Source organism: Mustela erminea, chromosome 1, assembly GCF_009829155.1.
Source record: "Mustela erminea isolate mMusErm1 chromosome 1, mMusErm1.Pri, whole genome shotgun sequence".
In the NCBI taxonomy this organism is placed as follows: Eukaryota; Metazoa; Chordata; class Mammalia; order Carnivora; family Mustelidae; genus Mustela; species Mustela erminea.
The window spans coordinates 4,362,720-4,382,007 of NC_045614.1; the positions used below are offsets into that span (position 1 = coordinate 4,362,720).

The 19,288-nt window shown below is 56.1% G+C and overlaps 1 protein-coding gene across 5 annotated transcripts; it reads left to right on the plus strand.

The window, feature by feature from the left end:
- The first annotated feature begins 370 nt into the window (after window positions 1–370).
- Window positions 371–18,510, plus strand: LOC116570586 (long-chain-fatty-acid--CoA ligase ACSBG2-like). 5 transcript variants are annotated; one of them, XM_032307885.1, is made up of 14 exons: window positions 371–472; window positions 883–998; window positions 1,505–1,728; window positions 5,065–5,153; window positions 5,674–5,794; window positions 10,387–10,467; window positions 10,577–10,726; window positions 10,839–11,015; window positions 12,778–12,959; window positions 13,056–13,289; window positions 16,520–16,737; window positions 16,959–17,135; window positions 17,562–17,808; window positions 18,194–18,510. In XM_032307885.1, the coding sequence occupies exons 2-14, from the start codon at window positions 935–937 to the stop codon at window positions 18,243–18,245; spliced, it is 2,016 nt and encodes a 671-aa protein (XP_032163776.1). In that variant the 5' UTR covers window positions 371–472; window positions 883–934; the 3' UTR covers window positions 18,246–18,510. The 5 variants fall into 5 exon arrangements, with proteins under 5 accessions (XP_032163776.1, XP_032163764.1, XP_032163771.1 ...); XM_032307873.1 differs by having other exon boundaries at window positions 16,978–17,135; XM_032307880.1 differs by having other exon boundaries at window positions 16,996–17,135.
- The last annotated feature ends 778 nt before the right edge of the window (window positions 18,511–19,288 follow it).

The window sequence follows — 19,288 nt, forward strand, 5'->3', positions numbered from 1 at the left end:
ACCTTAACTGGCTCTCTGACACACTCGGCTTCACTGGCCCCGAGACCTCATGGCTTCCACAGTACCTCCTCATCTCACTACTCCCTTTCTGGTCTTCTGTGAACTTTGTCACCCAAAGCTAATAATGCTGGGCAGGGACTATGGAATCCCTCCAGCTGCCAGCTTTAAAGCAAAGATTTTGCTGCCTGCCGGCTCCTCCCTGGAAGCGGTCACCTTGGGAACCACTGGCTGTGGGGGCAGACCCCTGGCCCCTAAGACAGGCCTCTGCCAAGCAGCAACAGGCCACATCTCCACCGTGGCTCTAGGCTATAGAATCCATAGTGAGGTCACAAAGGCTGACCATAGGCAGGAACATTCTGGATGTCTAGTCTAGAGACTGCTGTCCCCCTGTGGCTAGAGCAGGGGGGTCATCAAAGCTCATAAAAAGAATTGCCAGACCGAAGTGGGCACAGCCTCCCTGATGACAGAGAAGGTGAAAATGTGTCGTGGGCGGAAGGCAGGGGCTGGGAGCTGACGCATTTCAGCTCCCGTCAGGGGTCAGCCAGTCTCCACACTGCGTGGGGGTTGGACACAAAAGGAACCAGAAAGCAATTCTGTACTAACACAGCCAGCATGACCCCATGCTGATCCACTCTCACCACCTAGCTGGCTTCTTTTCCTCCCTTTCCCCCACTTTTCCTTATACTCCAGCCCGGACGGCCTTCATCACACTCTCTCTTTCCTCAGATCTTCCCCCTCCCCTCGCCAAGTCAGCTCCTACCCACTGTTCAGAGCAGCCTTCCCTGACCACCCCCGCCAGTAGCTGGGAGCCCCGGGCCTCCACGGGCCTGGACCCTCACAGCCCTCCACCAAACCGCAAGTGTGTTTCTGTGGATGTCCCAGGAGGCCCGACGCTCCCCAGGCTGTAAGTGAGGCGGAAGGCAGGCTGCACACCATGTCCTCACGCAAGACACTGAGTCCAACTGAGAGAGATCGGCAATCAGAAGTTAAAGCCAAAGGTAAGGGGGGGCTCTTTGGGCCCCACAGAAGCCAGTCACCCACCCAAGGTGGGTGAGCCAGCCTCGGGATCTCTGGGGTCGGGTCAGGGAACTGGGGGAGGCTGGGCCGGGCGGCTGGGAGTACCGGAAGGAGGTGGCGAAGGTGGACACAGCGGTCGGAGGCGCTGGTCCTTGGGGAGTCCAGAGGAGGGGCAGCGGGCCTGCGACTGGGCTGCCTGCTTGCTGGTGGGCTGCTGCCGAGCCCCCCGTCTGGGCCGGTGCATCTGTCTGTCCACCCGTCCCCGCGCCCTCTTCTGTGTCTCCCCATCCCCCTCCAGCTTTCTCCCTGGGCGGCGGCGTCTCTCTCCCTCTGTCCGCCACGCCCTCCCCCACTTGCTCTGCCCGCCCCTGCCGCCGCCAGGGCCGCAGCCCTGCATCCTCCTTCCCCCACCCGGGGTCTCACCGCCCCCGAGCCCCTCCTTCACCCACCCGGGGTCTCACTGCCCCCGAGCCCCGCCTGCCCACAGAGCACCCCTACTGCACGTCAAAGCGCGACGGCGAGGTGCACCTGCGGCAGGAGGACGCCTTCACCAGCCAGGCCCCCCTCACCGTGCACGACATGGTCATGAACACGGCCATCAAGTACGCCAACTACATCGCGCTCGGCTCCAAGCACAGGAACGGCTGGCACTTGCTCACCTACATCGAGTACTACGAGGAGTGCCGGCGCGCCGCCAAGGCCTTCCTCAAGGTACCACGTGTCCTCCTGCGCCTGCGCACGCGCCCGCCGCTCTGCGCTTGCGCACTGCTGTGCCCGGACCACTGCGCCTGCGCGCCACTCCCCGACACCATCCCCACCCCACCCCCACCCCGCCTCTTCCTTAAGCGCCCCTCCTGCCAGGCCCACCTGGACAGGCATCCTTTCGTCTGGCTCCGCCCTTACCTGCCCATTTTTGCTCATGTCACTTAACCTCGCTCACCACCAGGTGTGGTTAGATGCCTGTAGCTTTTTTGTTTAAAAAATGACTTAGGCTACGCTTGTGGACGTAGCATCACGTATAGACTTGTGGAATCACTGTGTTGTACCCAGAAAGCTAATGGAACACTGGGTGTCGGCTGTGCTTCAAACCAACGTTTTTTAATGACCCAGCCTCACCGTGCCTCGGTTTCCCTATCTGTAAAATGGGGATTTTTTAAAGAAACAATTTTATTTATTTATTTGACAGACAGAGATCACAAGTGAGGCAGAGAGGCAGGCAGAGAGGGAGGAGGAAGCAGGCTCCCTGCTGAGCAGAGAGCCCGATGTGGAGCTTGATCCCAGGGTCCTGTGATCATGACCTGAGCCGAAGGCAGAGGCTTAACCCACTGAGCCACCCAGGCTCCCTAAAATGGGGATTTTTATATCTATTTTTTTATATGTATGATATTAAAAATGTAAAAGTTATATATGGACAGATCCATTTACTTTATTAAATTTAGTATAAAACAAGGGTTTGCTACAAGAAGTCGGGGAGTTGGGGAGCCTGGGTGGTTCAGTGGGTTAAGCGTCTGCTTGCGGTTCAAGTCATGATCTCAGGGTCCTGGGACTGAGTCTGGTGTCAGGCTCTCTGCCTCACGGGGAACCTGCTTTTCCTTCTTCCTCTGTCCCTGCCCCTGCTTGTGCTCTCTCCCCTCTCAAATAAAGAAGTAAATACAATCTTTAAAAGAAAAAAAAAGAATTCAGAAAGTTTACACCTATCAAACATCCCCTGACTCACACTGAGCATTACATCAGCGTTAGCTATATTTTTACAGTAGTTACTGTTACTGTGTCTCTTTGCCAATGTATCACTTTTTTTTTTCAGATTTATTTATTTCCTGGAGGGAGGGGCAGAGGGAGAGGGAGAGAGAATCTCAAGCAGGTTCCCTGCTGAGTGCGGAGCCTGACCCAGGGCTTGACCTCACCAGGCTGAGATCGTGACCTGATCTGAAATCACAAGTCAGACACAGACTAAGCTCCCGAGGCGCCCCTCCTATGCCTCATCTTTTGAGTGAGGTCATCCCTGATCATCCTGGCTCCCCAGACTCACCAGCTCCCAACACACTCTATCATAGCCCCTTTGAAAATGCTCTGCCCAGCTCTCATAGCCATGTGGCAAAATAGTTGTATAATTTTATTTGTTTAGTTGGTCAGTTCATGAGGGCAAGTGGCCAGACCACCTCCTTCATTGCAGACCTCCAGAATCTGGCCCCTTGGGTATGTCTTCAAGAAAGGAATGCCTGTTTTTCAGATTAGGAAAGTGGGTAAGAGACCTCTAGGGACTTGTCCAGTCAACGTAACAAACAAGTATTCAGGAAGTAGACAGTGATCCAGAGAAAACTAAAGAAAATAAAAGGGTTGATGAGCTGGGGTAGGGGTTGTAATCTTACCCTATGGTGGCCAAAGAGAGACTCTCTGAGAGTGGCATTTCAACAAGACTTAAACAACTGGGAGGGGGGAATTTAAGTGAGTATTTGGGGGTAAGTGTTACAGGCAGTGGCAACAAATGTGCAAAGGCCCTGGGGCAGGACAGGATCTGGCATGTTGGTTGAACAGCAAAGAGACCGATGTTGCTAAAGCAGAGTGAGTGAGGGGGAGAGGGAGGTGATGAGGGCAGGGGGCAATAGGGACAGGTTTTGCTGGGTCTTGGAGGGCTTTTACCAGTAATGAGGTGGGAGCCATGGAGGGCTGTAAGCAGAGAAATGTGCCCAGAGTTGGGCACTGTGTGGCTGCTACAGAGAAAACAGACTGGGTGGAAAAAGAGAGACCAGTTGAGGTTGAGAAGGTGTTTGGGACCTGTATGATAGCAGGAGAGTGGATGAGATGTGGTCAGACTCTGAAGGCAGAGCCAACATTATGTCTTCATGAGTTGGGTGTCCAGGAGAATGAAAGCCACTGCGGATAATCAAGATTTCTGGCCTGGGCAACTTGAAGGAACTGCTGCTAACTGAGATTGCAGAAGGCAGGGTCAGCACAAGGGAGTGGGTAACATCAACAATTCTTTATGTTGACTTTATAGTGCCCTGTTTAGACAAGGACACCAGCAGTGGGCAGTTGTGCTCAGAAGCCTAGAGTGGAGGGGAAAGGCCCACCTGGGGGCCAGGTGGTGGCAACCCCTGGTTCTGCCAGGGTGGATGAATGGTGCGCCATTTTGAATTTTTAAGTCAATCCATACATCAGCACGAATAATGTGGGTATACAGAGCTTGAGCTAGGCAGATGTTCTCCTAATATTTTATCTAATAAAAATGGAGGGGAAAAAGGATCTTACCTAAATATCAACCAATAAAGGGGGGGTGTCACTAAATTATGACTTAAAAAAAAAAAAGATGTTATTTATTTGAGAGAGCACAAGCAGGGTGAAGGGTAGAGGGAGAAGCAGGTTCCCCGCTGACCAGGGAACCTGACATGGGGCTCGATCCCAGGAACCTGATATCATGATCTGAGCTGAAGGCAGACACTTAACAACTGAAGCCAGCCAGATGCCCCCAAATTGTGACATATCTATATTACCCAATATCATTGAGGTGTTATATTTGATACCATAAAGAAATATTTAAATGCTGGGAAAATAGTCAGGATGTATGGTTTTACCAACAATGGCATGTTAATGATAATATAGGCCTAGTACAGCCCTGATTTTGTCAAATATTTATTCATAAAAATGTTGGAGGGGGAGCACGTTTTATTCATATTTTCTAATCTCAGTACTATGGACACTCGGGGCTGGATCATTTTTTGCGGACGGGTCTGTTCTGTACATTAGAGGATATTTCTCAACACCCCTGGTGCCCACCCACTCGATGTCAGCACCATTCCCTTCCCCAGAAATGTCTCCCCATGTTGCCCAATGTCACCTGGGAAGGTGGAGTCGTCTCTGTTGAGAACCACTGCCCTCGATGCTTGTAATGGGGGAGATGGGCTCTTTGATCAGCAAACCGAAGTCCAAATGGTCAACAGAGAAAAGGGAGCCCAGGGTTGCCAGCCTGAGGCTCCGGCTCCGGGGCAGGGAGGGAGGGGCAAGTAGCAGATGAGCACCCCCGTGCCTCACAAGGGCCTCCTTCCCCAGCTGGGCCTGGAGCGCTTCCACGGAGTGGGGATCATGGGGTTAAACTCGGAGGAGTGGGTCATCGCCAGCATTGGTGCTATCATGGCTGGGTAAGAGTTGTCTGGTATCTCCCTGGGGTACATGGAGGCAGGAAGCCACCAGTCCAGCGAAGGCTTATCCCTCCTCTTGAATCCATAGGGGGGTCTCATGGAAGAGCCCAGTTCAAGGAGCAGACTAGGCTCCTCTTTGGGCTGTGTTCAGTGGGACTCATCAAGGGCTCAGCCCTGAGCACCAGCCAGCTCACCCTTCTTGACATTCTCTACCTGTCGAACTCCTACACATCCTGTGAAGCCCAGCCCCATGACCCCTCCTCCAAAAAACCTTCCCCACTTCCCAGGGTTCTCTAGCATGGTGCCCTCCCCTACTTGTCTTGGGGAAACTCTGGAGGGCAGGGCTCACACTCAAGCTGTCCCTGAGTCCCACCTTCAAACAAGGCATACTGTGGGTGTTTGGGGCTATCTGCCACACTAAGGGCTCTTCCTGAGGGACTGTCTCTCCTTTGGCAAAGTTGGCCTCTTGGAAGCCCTGCAATTTGCTGGTGGGTCTTCACCTCTTGGGTTCTGCTTCTAGAGGCTTCTCTGTTGGCATCTTGGCCACCAACTCCCCCAAAGCCTGCCAGGTCATCGCTGAAAGCTCGGAGATAGACATCTTTGTGGTGGATAATGACAGGCAGTTGCAGAAAATCATCCAGGTCAGTGATTTGGAGACCTGCGGGATCCAGGTGGGCATGCCTGATGGAGGGCACAGCTCGGGTAAAGACACAGACTTTGCCCAGTAGACAAAACAGATCCAATGAATGATGCACCTACCATCCCACTGTTACTCACAAGCTGGGAACTGTGGATTCCATGCTTGGGCAGGTCCAGGGCCTGTAAGAGATGCCAGGCATGTGCCGTTCCTGCCAAATGGCCCTTGCATTGCTGACCACAGCCGGTGCTAAAGCCTGAGGAGGTCAGAGCCTGCTCAATGCTGACTCAGGGGCTGGCCCCAACACACCCCAAACTGGATCTTCAATGTGTCTACTGCAAGCAGATCCTCTCTCCCACTTTTTATTTTAAATTACTGTGGTAAAATACACACAGTATACAATTTACCACTGACACCCTTTTTAGTTTAGTAGCATTGAGGTCACTCACAGTGTTGTGCAACCACGACCTCTGTCCGGTTCCAGAACATTCCATCACCTGAAAAGCAAGCCCTGTGCCTGTCAGTGGGGATGCTTCATTCCCCTGGCCCCAGTCCCTGGCAACCACCAATCTACTTTCTGTCTCTGTGGCTTTGCCTGTTCTGGATGTTTCATCTTAATGGAACTGTACAACAGATCCTGAATTTCTCTGGGCCAGGGCTGCTCCAAGTGAGGTGATTCTGGGTGTGGGCTTCATGGCTTGGAGGCTGTTTCACTAAGTGTGGGCCCTTGGGCAAGGTGTTGCACCTTCTGGTGCCTCAGGTTCCTCACCTATAAAGTGGGAGTGGTAACAGGACCTACCCAATGGGTTTGGTTCTGAGAATGAACTGAGTACACCTGAAATAGGCTAGGACAGAGCTTAGCATGATCAGTGTTCAATGCTAACACTATCGTCAATAGGATCATCAATGGTATGGTCATTCCTATTTGATCTCTGTTCCAAGGAGGGAATGGGGAAAGATCCACGGGCACATGGGTCACCCAGAGGAGGTGGACATCAGAGTAATGCCCACTCATGTTTGGCCACCCTGGGCTCTGGGTGGTCTTCTCCCTCCTGTGGAGGAACTGTGATGGTCCTAGAGCTGAAACTTCTGGGTCAGCCCCTGCCTGTCCTTCAGCCTTAGCTGAACTCTCTGAAATGGGGACCCAAGAGGACCCACGACAAGCGGACAGAGGCATGTAGGCAAAGACAGGGCCACCACAAAACACCCCCTAGGATGACTCCAGTTTTAAAACAGACCATACCGCATGTTGATGAGGAGAGAGAGAGCCACCAGAATGCTGCTTCATTCCTGGCAGAGATGGTGCCTCCATCTTGGAAAATGGCTAGATGGTTTCACAGCAAGTGAAACAAAGGCGTAATATATAGTCCAGACCTCCCACATGAGTACGTACCCAAGAGAAATGAGAACACGCGTCTACCCTGCATGTGAGTGTCTGTGGCTGTTCCAGGCATGATTGCCAAAAACTGCCCAAACATCCATTAACCAAGATCCAGCTGGTTTTGTGTCATTTGGATAAATCGTGGTCCATCAGTACCACCAAACCATAGTGATGACTGGGCTCCTGTTACGTGTAATCACGTGGCTGCATCCGAAACGTGCTGAATAAGAGAAGGTTACCCGTGGTGTGAGTTTATATATGGGAAGCCCCAGCAAAGGCAAAGCTACGGGACAGAAATCCAGAACAGTGGCTCCCAAGTTGAAAGGAGGAATTGGACCACAAAGGGGCCGAGGAAACTTCATGGGGCGATGGAAATGCTCTAGGTCTTGATGAAGGTGGTGGTTCCACTGCTATAAATTTGTCAAGACTCGTGGAACTGGAAGTGCCTGAGTGGCTCTGTCGTTGAAGCATCTGACTCTTGATTTCAGCTCAGGTCATGACCTCAGGATTATGAGATGGAGCCCCGGGTCAGGTTCCAAGCTCCGTGTGGAGTCTGCTTGAGATTCCCCCTCTCTCTCTCTCCCCCTCTGCCCCTCCCTGCTGCTCTCTCTCTCTCTCTAAACATAAATAAATAAATCTTTTTTAAAAAGACTCGTGAAACTGTGGACCTAAACAGGTGACTTTTACTGAATGTAAATTATGCATCCATCCATCAATTGAGGCCTCTGTCGAGAACGTAAACCGGTCCGGCCACTATAGAACACAGCATGGTGCGTCCTCAAAACTTTATAGAGGCAGCAGTAATCCCATGCCGGCTGCGTGCCCGAAAGAAGTAAGGAAAGCTGTTGAAGATACTTTGGTTCATTCGAGTTCATAGCAGCAGTATCCACAACAGTCAAAATATGGAAATAACCCGGATGTCCGCTGATGGATGAACCATACACACAGCACGGTCCATCCCCATGAGGGAACACGGTCCAGCCTCAGAAAGGAAGGGACCCTGACCCCTGCCTTGACGTGGAGGGACCCTGAGGACACTGGGCTCAGCGAGAGGAGCCAGACCCAGAAGGACACATCCTGCAGGACCCCACTCCCAGGAGGTCCCCAGAGGAGTCCCGTGTCCACACAGACAGAGAGAAGAGGGTGGGAGCCAGGACTGGGGCAGGGGGTGTCCGTGATTCACGGGGACAGAGTCTCTGAGTGGGGAGATGGGAAGTTCTGGAGATCTGTTTCCCAGTCACGCAAATACACTTAACACCATAAAAAGTCTGCTTAAAATGGTTAAGATGGGAAACTTTGTCATGTATTTTTTTTTTTTAACCACAAATGTTTTAATGCTCAATAAATAAATAAACCCAAGACAGGGTCTGGGCAGGTGACCAGGCGTGTGGCCTGGGTCATTGTCCACCTGGCCGGCGCGCCCCTGCCGCAGTGGGGACGATGTTGAAAACCTTGCACTGTCCGGCTGCTCCTTGCTCCTCTTCACTTGTTGAACCTTAATCACAGAGCCAGGCCGGGGACAGCAGACCGCTGCTTCCCGTGCTCTGTGTCTTTTCCCCGGGAGACAGCTGTTTGCACACATTTCCCGCCTTTTTATCTCCAGCTTTCCCAATAGTTGCATCTCCTTCCCGCTGCTCAGACCCGAGGTCTGGCCCCATCCTTGAGTCCTCCCTCTCAGGAAATCCCGTCGGTCCGTGTGATCAGCCCCTTGATGCCAAGGATGTCCACGCCCTAATCTCTGGGATGCGTGATCACCGCACCTTGTGTGGCAAAAGGGATTTTGCTGATGGGATTAATATTAAGGCCCTTCAGCTGGGGGATGATCCTGGATGATCCGGGGGAGGGGTCCCCTATAAACACACCAGCGGGAGGCAGAGAAAGATAAGGCAGATCCGAGAGCCGAGAGATTCAAAGGATGAGAAGAACTCAACCTCCCTGGCCCCCGGGTTTCTGCCTTTGAAAATGGAGGAAGGGACCCTGAGCCAGAGAATATGGTGGCCTTCAGGAGCGGAGAAGAGCCCTCGGCTGACAGCCAGCCAGGAGACAGGCAGACCTCGGTCCTGCAGCCGCAGGGAGCCGGATTCTGCCAAAAACCCAAAGAAGCCAGTTCCCAAACGAGCAATCCTGCCGTGGGGCCTCCAGAAGGGACCCAGGCTTCCCACTCCTGGGTCTGGAGATTAGGAGACTCTAAGCAGAGAGCAGACCAAGCCGCTCAGAGCCAACACCATGGTGTATCCCAGCAGCCCTAGGACACCCACGCGGTCCGCCTTCAGAATGGGTCCAGGAGCCCTCGACATCGAAAACACACCAGCAACGAAAACCCGGTTCAAAAGTGGGCAAAGAACTTCGACATTTCTCCAGAGAAGACACACGCATGACCAGTAAGCCCCAGACACGATGGTCAACAACCACGGTCATCCAGGAAACACAGAGGGAAGCCGTCACGAGACACCACTTCCCACCCACGAAGACAGCCATTGTCAGAAACGCAGGTGACAAGTGTCAGTGAGGTGACGGGGCTCCTGGAGCCCTCGTGTGTGACTGCGGGGGGCAGGAAAAATGGGGTGGCTGTGTGGGAAGCTGCTCAGAAAGCCGACGGTAGAATCACCATCCTATGACCCAGCAATCCCACACCTGGGGGTCTACCCAACAGAATGGAAAACTAGATGTGCAAACAAAAGTTCATACACAGACATTCCCAGCAGCCCAGACAGGGGCACAGTGCAGCACCCCATCAGCCGATGAGCAGATAAATGGTGGCCCATCCCCGCCCCGGACCTTTCCTTGGCCCTAAAAGGAGGAAAGCACCGACACACCCCTGTGTAGGCAGACCTAGAAAGCGTGACATTCAGTGAGAAGATCTGGACACACGCAGCCACGGAGTGTAGGATTCTGTCTATACGAAACATCCGGAATAGGCCGGAGGACGGGGGAATGGAGTCACGGCTAACGGCCACCGGGTTTCCTTTTGGGGAGACGGAATGTTCTGGAACTAGACAGAGGTGACGTTCACATCACGTGAATGTACTCAATACCGCTCAAGTGTCCACGTAGAAATGGTTAACGTGGCCAATTCCTGTGTGTTTTGCCACAATCCAAAGAAAATGGGGGAGTGCCCTTGCCGCCCGTGGGGGAGTGCCGGGGAAGCGGGCTCGGGGCTCAGCTGCGACCAGCGCTCCTGCCCGGCGCGTCCTGAGCCCCTCGCTGTCTGGCAGATCCAGGGCTCCTTGAAACACCTCAAAGCCATCGTGCAGTACAAGGAGGAGATCCGGACCCGGCTGCAGAACCTGTATTCTGTAGGTCCTCCCCGGGGAGGGCAGGGGCGGGGGCGTGGCCTGGGGGCTGAGGTCTCAGGGTCAAGGTCCCCTCCGGGCCACCCCCCACCCCTCCGCTGGCTCTCTGCAGTGGAGAGGGTTCCTGGACCTGGCAGGCGGCATCTCAGAAGACACGCTGGACCGGGTCATCGACTCCCAGAAGCCCAACCAGTGCTGCATGCTGGTCTACAGCCTGTCGGGCACAGGCCCCCCGAAGGCCATGATGCTTAGCCACGATAACGTGAGTGTCCCCTCTGGAGGGGGGAGCCTGGGGCTCTGGGGCTCGTGTGGAGGAAGGTGAGCTCCCGGGGGTGGAGAACAAGCCTCCGGGTGATGGCTCTGGGGCCTTGCAGATCACCTGGACCACGCTGGCCACGGCCCAGAGGCTGTCTTACAAGTGCCCTCCGGAGGCACAGGAGATCCTGGTGAACTACCTCCCGCTCAGCTACATGGGGGCCCAGCTCTTGGACATGTGGGTCTCCATCTCAGTCGCCGGAACCCTCTACTTCGCCCCGCCGGACGCTCTGAGGGTGAGCGGAGCTCCCGGGCCCTCTGCTGCCGTGGGTGCAGGTGAGGCCAGGGAGGTTGGAGGCGTAGGGGGGGGTTCCGCCTCTGTGGGGAGCTCGGCCCAGGACTGGCATGCCTGCCCTGCCCCCACCCCCAGCCTGCTGTGCGACTTTGGTCCTCTGTGTCTCTGGGCCTCAGTTTCCCCGTCTGTGAAGTGAGGGGGCTGAAGCAGACATGAGATCGTGCCCTGGGGAATGAGAAGCCTCCATGCGGCTCCTCCCACGGGGCAAAACTCACCAGCACAGGAGGCTTGATCCAGCCATTACAAAAGCATGTGAGGGGAAGCACACCTCATGCCCACCAACAGATCAGTGGGTAATAGAGCTCCACCACCCAACAGAAGACGGTCCAACTCTAGGAAGGAAGGGACCCTGCCACCTGCCACCACGTGGGGGGACCCCAAGGACACGGGGCTCAGCGAGAGCAGCCAGACCCAGAAGGACCTGTCCCATAGGACCCCACTCCCAGGAAGTCCCCAGAGGAGTCGAGTCCACACAAACCAGAGAGGAGAGGGTGGGAGCCGGGGCTGGGGCAGAGGGTGGGAGTCTGTGCTTCATGGGGACAGAGTCTCTGTGCGGAGAAATGGAAAGTTCTGGAGACAGACGGTGGGGATGACCGCAGGACAGTGTGAGCGAGCGTCAGGGCACGGAGCTGTGCACTGAAAATGGTCAGGATGGGGTCATGTGGGTCATGAGGTCACTGACACACGTCACGAGACCTCAGTCCCAGCCGCGTTGACTCTGAGTGTAGAAAATCACACGCTTCCCGTCAAGACAGGAAGTAGGGAAAAGCGAAAAAACCAGGACCTCGTTGCCCGCCGGATCCTTGCGACTCCCTCAGCCAAGGGGCCCGCAAACACGTCCCGCAAAGGGCCCGGTGGCGCGGGCTGGAGGCTTCCCGGGCCGAGGGGCTTAACTGAGGTGAATCACGCAGGTACTTAGGGAGAGAACAAATTTCTGCAGATTTCTCACTGAAAAAAAGCGGAAAACGTTACGGACACGAAAGCTTCGATTTCATATTTTCACGTGTCACAAGCTCTTCTTGGAGCCCCTTAAAGGCCTTTGAATAATGTGAGCCCCGGTTCGGCTGCGCGGCCGGCCTCTTCCGGTGCGCCCGGTGGACGTGGCTCGGCTCGGCTTCACTCTCCACCTTCCTTGTCGGTGTTGCGTTTGTGGGCACTGGGGCGTCTCTCTCGGCAACTGAGAAGATGTGAAAGCGGAGATGAAGCCAGAGTCTGTCCCTCCCCAGCCCCCACGTCCTCTCCTTCCCTCCCCTCCTGTCCCTTCTGTCTCTCTGTCTCATCTCGGCTCTCTCTCCCGCCATCTCTTCATCTGTGTGTTTGTCGTTTTCCCTGTGTCTCTGTCTCTGTCTCTGTCTCTGTCTCTGTCTCTGCACCTTCCCTTCTCCATCCACTGCGTGCCCCGACTCAGGCTTCTGGGAGAGGGTGGACGGGACCCCAGGAGCAGCAAATGCTGTGGCTGAATCTCACATGTGCTGAGTCACGTGGGGAGGGACACGGATCCTGCGTGTCCCACTGATCAGGGCCGGTGGGAGCAGAGGGTCCTGGTCATCCCCCTCGGCCATCCCCCTCCCCGCCTCCCTCACGACACGGGTCCCGGCCATGGCTGCAGGGAAGGGCTTCCCACACCCGGCCCTGCGGTGGGGCAGGGGGCTGGGGGGCTGGGGCAGGGGCTGGCCGGGAGCCCATGGTGCCGTGCCATGCAGGGCTCCCTGATAGACACGCTCCGGGAGGTGAAGCCCACCTTGTTCCACGGCGTCCCGTGGGTCTGGGACAGGCTGCTGGACAACCTGAAGACCGACCAGCTCTCGTCGTCCCCATTCCGGAGGAGGGTCGACCAGTGGGCCATGGGGCTGGGACTCAGGACAAACAGAAAGTGGATGTTCAAGTGAGGCTGGGTCTCAGGGCTGCCCCGGAGGAGGGCGGGGGGTGCCGGCGTGGAGTCCCGAGGCCCAGCTCTGCTCCCCTGTGTCCGCTCCTCAAGGCAGACCCATCCCCCGCTGTGCTTCGGCCTGGCCAAGAGGCTGACCTTTAACCAGGCCAGGAAGTTCCTCGGTCTCCATCACTGCCGGCAGTACTTCAGCCTGGGCCTGGGGCTCTCCAGAGCCACCCTGGATTACTTCCTCAGCCTCAACATGCCCATCCTCGCGCTCTACGGCCTGTCCGAGAGCACTGGCATCCACACGGTCTCCAGGCAGCATGACTTCCGTCTGCTGAGGTGGGTCTCAGTGGAGGGACGGACAGGTGGCTGGCGGGGGGGCCCTGACCTTGACCAGGGTGCACGGTCCCACTACTCTGTTCTTCCCCACTGTGGAACGCATATCCGAGGTCAAACAAGCAAGCAAACCCCCATGTAGGGTGACCCAAAGCCCCTCAGATTTGTTTTCCAATGTGCCAACCATTCTTGTTACAAATGGCCAACCATTTTTGACACCCCAGCCCCTTGGGAGGGAAAACATTCATCGCCGTGTAAAGGTTACCCTGAAATTTCGCAGCTTAGTACCACAAACATGATTCCGTGGCCTCTGTGGGTTGGGAATCAGGGGGCTGCTTGGGAGCTGTGTACCTCAAGGTGTCACAGTCAAGCTGTTGGTTGGGGCGGCCTCATCTGAAGGCTCAACCGGGGCCGGAGGAGCCGCTCGGAGCCTGGCTTCCACACACGGCCGCTTTGTTCCTTTGCTAGCTGACCTCTCCCCACCACGACAGTAGTCTTCCCCACACAAGAGACCCCAGAGAGGGCAAGGTGGAAGTGGATGCCACACTTTAGGGTGGCCAGATTCAGCAAGTAAAATACAGGACACCCAGGGACATTTGAATTTCAGACAAACCTTTTTTTTTTTTTTTTACACTGTAAGTATATCCCCTGTAATATCTGGGATATACTTATACTTGCACTTGTAATTCAGTTATACCCAGGCATCTTGTATTTGATCTGGCAACCCTATTACGACCTAACCTCAGAAGCGGAACTTTGCTATTTCTGCCCTGTCTGACATCTGTAGGGGTCGGGAAGACCAGCCCTCTCCAGGGTAGGAGGGGGCTACACCAGGATGTGGATTCTGGGTGGGCAAAGCCATCTGGAGACTGGCTACTACCACCACTGATTTCGTTCAGGGACCCCTGCACATTTCCTGGAGGACTCAGAATGTGCTGAAAAGACAGGACAAAATAGTTGACTTGGACACGTCCCAGCCCTTTTGGTGGGCTGCCTTTCTCCCCCGTCCTCGGTCTCCCTAACCTGGGGCTGGCCTCTGGAGGGGTGACCATTTTCAAAGGTAAAACCAGACACACCTTAAAGTGACAGGGACAGATTTTATTCACAACTACCACTGCAGCCAGAAGGAGGACCCTGTGTGACCTGACCTCTACTTGAATTTGGGCCAAGGGACTGGATGTTGTCGAGGGGTCTGTGGGGTCAAGGGAGGTGGTGGGGGCTTGAGCCATCTGGGAAGTGGCTGTCACAGAAAGCAGGAAATGGGGTCGGCGCTCACTAACTGAACCCCTCCAGGTCTGACAACTGGCACTTGCTTCTCTGGAAAGAAATAAACCTACTGTGTGTTTGTGGCAGGAGGTGCACACAGAGCAAGCAGCCCTCTGGGGAGGGGTCCTGAGCCTCCCACAGGCACTGGGGGAGAAAGCCAGAGTTACCTCCCTGACCATTCACATTTCAAAGAGTGGAGAAAGTTCTGGGTGGCAGATTTGCATCTCAAAGGGCAGAGGAGGACTGTCTGAAAGCTTTTTTAAAGTAGCTACCCTAAAAGGGGGCTTCGGGGGACCATCTGGGAAACTCTCCTGGGAGCTCCGAGCTTTCTGGAAGGGATGTAAAAGGGATGGGGCCATCCTGGGGGACGTGGCCTGAGCGTCGGGAAATGCTAAGGTTTTCGCAAGTCTCTCTGTTCGGGGGTGGATGAGATGGTTTGTGCCTAGAGACCAAGGCCGAGGGCTGTGGAGAAGACAGCTCAGAGAAGCCCGAGCTGCGTCTGGTCAAGGAGAGAGTCTGCGGCACCCTCCTGAGAGCACCTTGGCTTTGGGGAGGTGAAAGTGACCTTCAGCAGAGACAAGACAAAGGCCCCAGTCACCAAGCACTTTGCCACCCACAGGGTCTCCTCAACCCCCAGACCCAAAGAGAGGCAGGGCAGAAAGGCGGACAGGCACAGGGGCTGAAGGAAAGATCGGTTCCGCGGCCCGAGCTGTCGCCCAACTGGGTGGTGGTGTTCGGAGTTGCCGCCCGTTCTAGGTACCGCTTGGCATGTGGAGTGACCCCTGCCTGCCAGGGGTGTCAGACCACTGGGGTTCCAGTAGGAACCCAGTGTCAAGAATCCCTGCCGTGGGGGGCGGTGGGGCTCGCAACCCAAGCAGCCAGAGCCAGCCCCCGATGCTTCCAGAATCCTGTCATTCTACACAAGACCTGAGCAGCTCGAGCGAGGCAAGTGGTGTCCACAGCCAGGAAACCAGTCAGAACAGAGGCGCTCAGCCAGGCCTCTGGGTTTTCCAGTATTTCATTGGGTGGCTTTGCTCCTTTGGGAGGCGTGGGACAGTGAACGGAGATTGCCTTGCAAGAGGGGCAGGGCGTCTGGCCTCAGAGGGCGTGTCTCTGCTCTGGCCGCCAAGACAGAGCGCCACAGGCCCAGGGGCTTCAGGAACCACAGAGAACTCGTCTCGGTTCCAGAGGCTGCAAGAGCAAGATGTCCCTGATTCGGTTGTGGTGTGGACGGCTGGCCCCTCTCTGTCTTTGCATGGTGGAGAGATGCTGTCTCTCCTTAAAGGGCATTGGTCCCATCATGCAGTCCCCGCTCCCAGGACCTCACGGAAACCCAACCAGCTCCAACGACCGTCTCATTTGGGCGTTAGGAATTTGGGAAAGACACAATTCAGCCCACGCAGGTGTATCCTGGGCATCGGCCGGGCCCGTGCTGAGGCCCTGCCCTGAGTCTCCAGTCAGCCTGGGGAGCAAGTGCGGCAAGGATTGGGGTCCAGGTGCCTGGATAGGAACCTCGAACTTTGAAAGGCAAAGCATCAGCCCCGGCACCCACGCCCAGTTTCCAAGGACATAAGCAGGTGGTGAGATGCCTCATTCTTGATTGGATGGTCCTGTTTTCTCTCCTGACACCCACCCAAAAGGTGTCTGGAGTTCACCTGCCTCTTGCCTTGTCCCCTGTGCTCATCCGTGGGCTCCTGCTGGCCAGGAGCTGGGTGTGGTAGGTCCACATACCCAGCGAGCTTGGTTCCAAGTCAAGGTGGGCCAAGCCTTCCCTCCCTGCCCCCCTTCTCCCTGTGCCCCCCTGCTTTGGATCCACAGGACGTTGGAAGCCGGACAGGCAGGAAAGGCCTGGGATCTGAAAAGCTGTGTGCGGGGGGTGGGGGTGGGGGGTAAGGGGTTGCCCCTCTGCCAGTGGGAATCTCTATCTGGTGTGTCCCTAACATCCCTTCTCTGCCCACTGTCCCCAGCTGCGGGAAGTCCCTCCCCAGAACCCACATCAAGACACAGAATGAAGATGAGGAGAGCATTGGGGACATCTACATTTGGGGCCGGAACGTCTTCATGGGGTATCTCAATGATGCGGAGAACAACCAGGAGAAGTTTGATGCCCATGGCTGGTTGCGCACGGGGGACCTAGGCTTTTTGGACACTGATAAATTCCTGTACGTCGTGGGCAACACCAGAGGTGAGCAAGACAAGGCTGCAAGGTGCTCTGTGCCTCTGAGTGGGCCCCACAGGGCTGCTGTGGATGGTGGTGCGGGTAGTGTACTGCACAACAATGAGGGGAGGACTGAAGTCCAGCTTGGAGGAAGGGACACCCTTTGTGTGCCTGGGCTCAATCTCGTCCTTTCTGAACATCGGGGTGGCCGTGGGCTGCAAGAGAGCTGACTTGATGCGGCTTTTCAGACCACAGCCCCCTCCCCAGCTCCCTGTCTGCATGCAGATATCATCACCCTCAGTTCAGGCGAGAGGATCAACCCGAACCCCATCGAGGAGCGGGTGAAGCGGTACATCCCTCTTGTGCACTACGTGGTGCTCGTGGGTCAGGACGCGCCCTACCTGTGCGCCCTGCTTACGCTCAAGGTGCCTCCCGGCTGCGTGTCTGAGCCCCGCGGTGATCCGGGCTGTGGGTTGGGCGGAGGCTGCTGCCCCGGTTTCAGGATGGGCACACTGAGGCTGGGGGAGGAGAGGCAAGGGGTCGGTCCCTTGGGCCCCTGCGGGGGGTGGGGGAAGCTCCTGGCCCATTTCCAGAGAAAGGGCAGCTAGGGCTGAGCTGGGCCCACCCAGCCCTGAGGAAGTAGGGACATGGGGGGCAAGTCTCCCCAAGCCGAGCTTGTTTTCTCATTGGCGCCGGAGGGGGTGGGGACGCGGCCCTCCCACGGTGGAGAGGAGAGAGACAAGCCATGGGGGCGAGCCCCCGCGTGGGGAGCTGGGCTCATGGGCTTGGGTGTGGGCGTGGGAGCAGCTAGGGAGTCTCCTGACCCATTGCCCCCCCGCCCCCAATGTCAGTGCCAGATCAACACGGACACAGGGGAGCCCCGGAACGCGCTGACCAGCGAGGCCGTGGCTTTCTGCCGGCAGCTCAGGAGCCAGGCCACCCGGCTGTCCGACATCGTCTACGACGGGGACCCTGTGGTCCTGGAGTTCATTGGTCAGGGCATCGATGCCGCCAACGCCGAGGTCACCTCCGACAGCGCCAAGATCATGAAGTGGACCATCCTCAGGACGGACTTCTCGGTGGCTGGAGGGGAGCTGGGTGAGCGGGGGCGGGCCGGGAAGGATCCTGCTGCGGGGGCTCACTCCCAAGCCCCTGGCTCCTGCTCTTGAAACGCCGCCGTTGCCCAGGCCACGATCCCAGGCGCCTGCGTTTTTCAGCGGCTCCTCCGAGGAACCCAGCTGGGGGTGCAGGGGGCGGTCCTCAGCGGTGGTCCCCGTGCAGGACGGACAGTCTCGGGGCACTTTGGGACGGGCCTCCTGTACCTCCCCTCCTTGGGCCCCTCAATCCCAGCCTTCTACTGTTCCGACCCCAGGCGCCCCCCTGCATCCCCAGGACTGACCTGGCCCATGACCATCTCATCCTGCGGGGAGGCTCCTGCGGGGGGTGGGGGGAAGGCCCTGCCTCGCACGTGATTCTGTGACAGGAGCCACCACCAAACTCAAGAGGGCCATGGTGGCCAGGATCTACCAAGCTGAAATTGAAAATCTTTACGAGGAGGACGACTATGATGACTAACCAGCAGCCAGGAAAGGCCCCGGGGCTTCCGGCCTCATCCCCGGACCCGGAGCCCCTGCGCCCCTGAACCCCTATCGGAGGATCCAGAAGATCTGATGCCCAAGGTGCTGCCTTCTAGAAGGAGGGAAGCTGTTCCGAGTGCCGAGCCGACCGGGACAGGTTTTAACTAAGATGCCCCCTCTGGGGCAGTGCTTTACATTTAAAGGTGAAAGTGAATAAAATTGGTTTCACAAAAGCAGTGGTTCTTACCCAGGGTGGTCCTGTGCCCCCAGGACACATGTGGCGATGTCTGGGGACATTTTTGGTTGTCTCCACTAGGCAGGTGGGTGCTAGTGGCACGTGGAGGGGGGGTGGAGGCTGGGGACGCCACCTGACACCCCACGGGGAGCCCGGCCGCAGTGTCCCTCGTGCCCGAGTGGGTGAGGAGTTCCTGCTGAAGGCTGCGGAAAAGCCGAAACCAGATGCGATAAAGCTCACAGCTTCTTCACTTTGAACACTACACACACTCTGACGTAAGAAAGGTGAGGCGCGGCCGCCCAGGCTCACGACCCCCTGGAGAGAGGGTGCAGTGACGAACCGACCCCCACCCCGGCGCTGTTCGAAGTCACGCGGAGATAGTGGCCACCAAGGATTCTCTGGGGACCGACCCGGTGCCAGCCAGGACATATATATATATATGTATAAATATAAAATATATAACATAAAATATATATAATATATATATATATATTTTTTTTATTTAAAATTGAAACTAAAATGTTAACAGGAAACTTGAGGATCACGAGATAAAGAAAACGTTCTCGAACCCAGGCTGATTAGGCTAGGTGGGAGAGCCACCATGCCGGCCTCTCTGGGAAACTCTAAGAAGGGAATGATAATTAATAGACAGGACTAGTTCTACTGGTAATAAAGAAATGACAAAGCCACGGTAGTGAAAAGCTCCGTGAGGGGGCGTCAGCGACAGACGGGCAGCGGAGGGGAGCGCAGCACACAGACGAGCGTG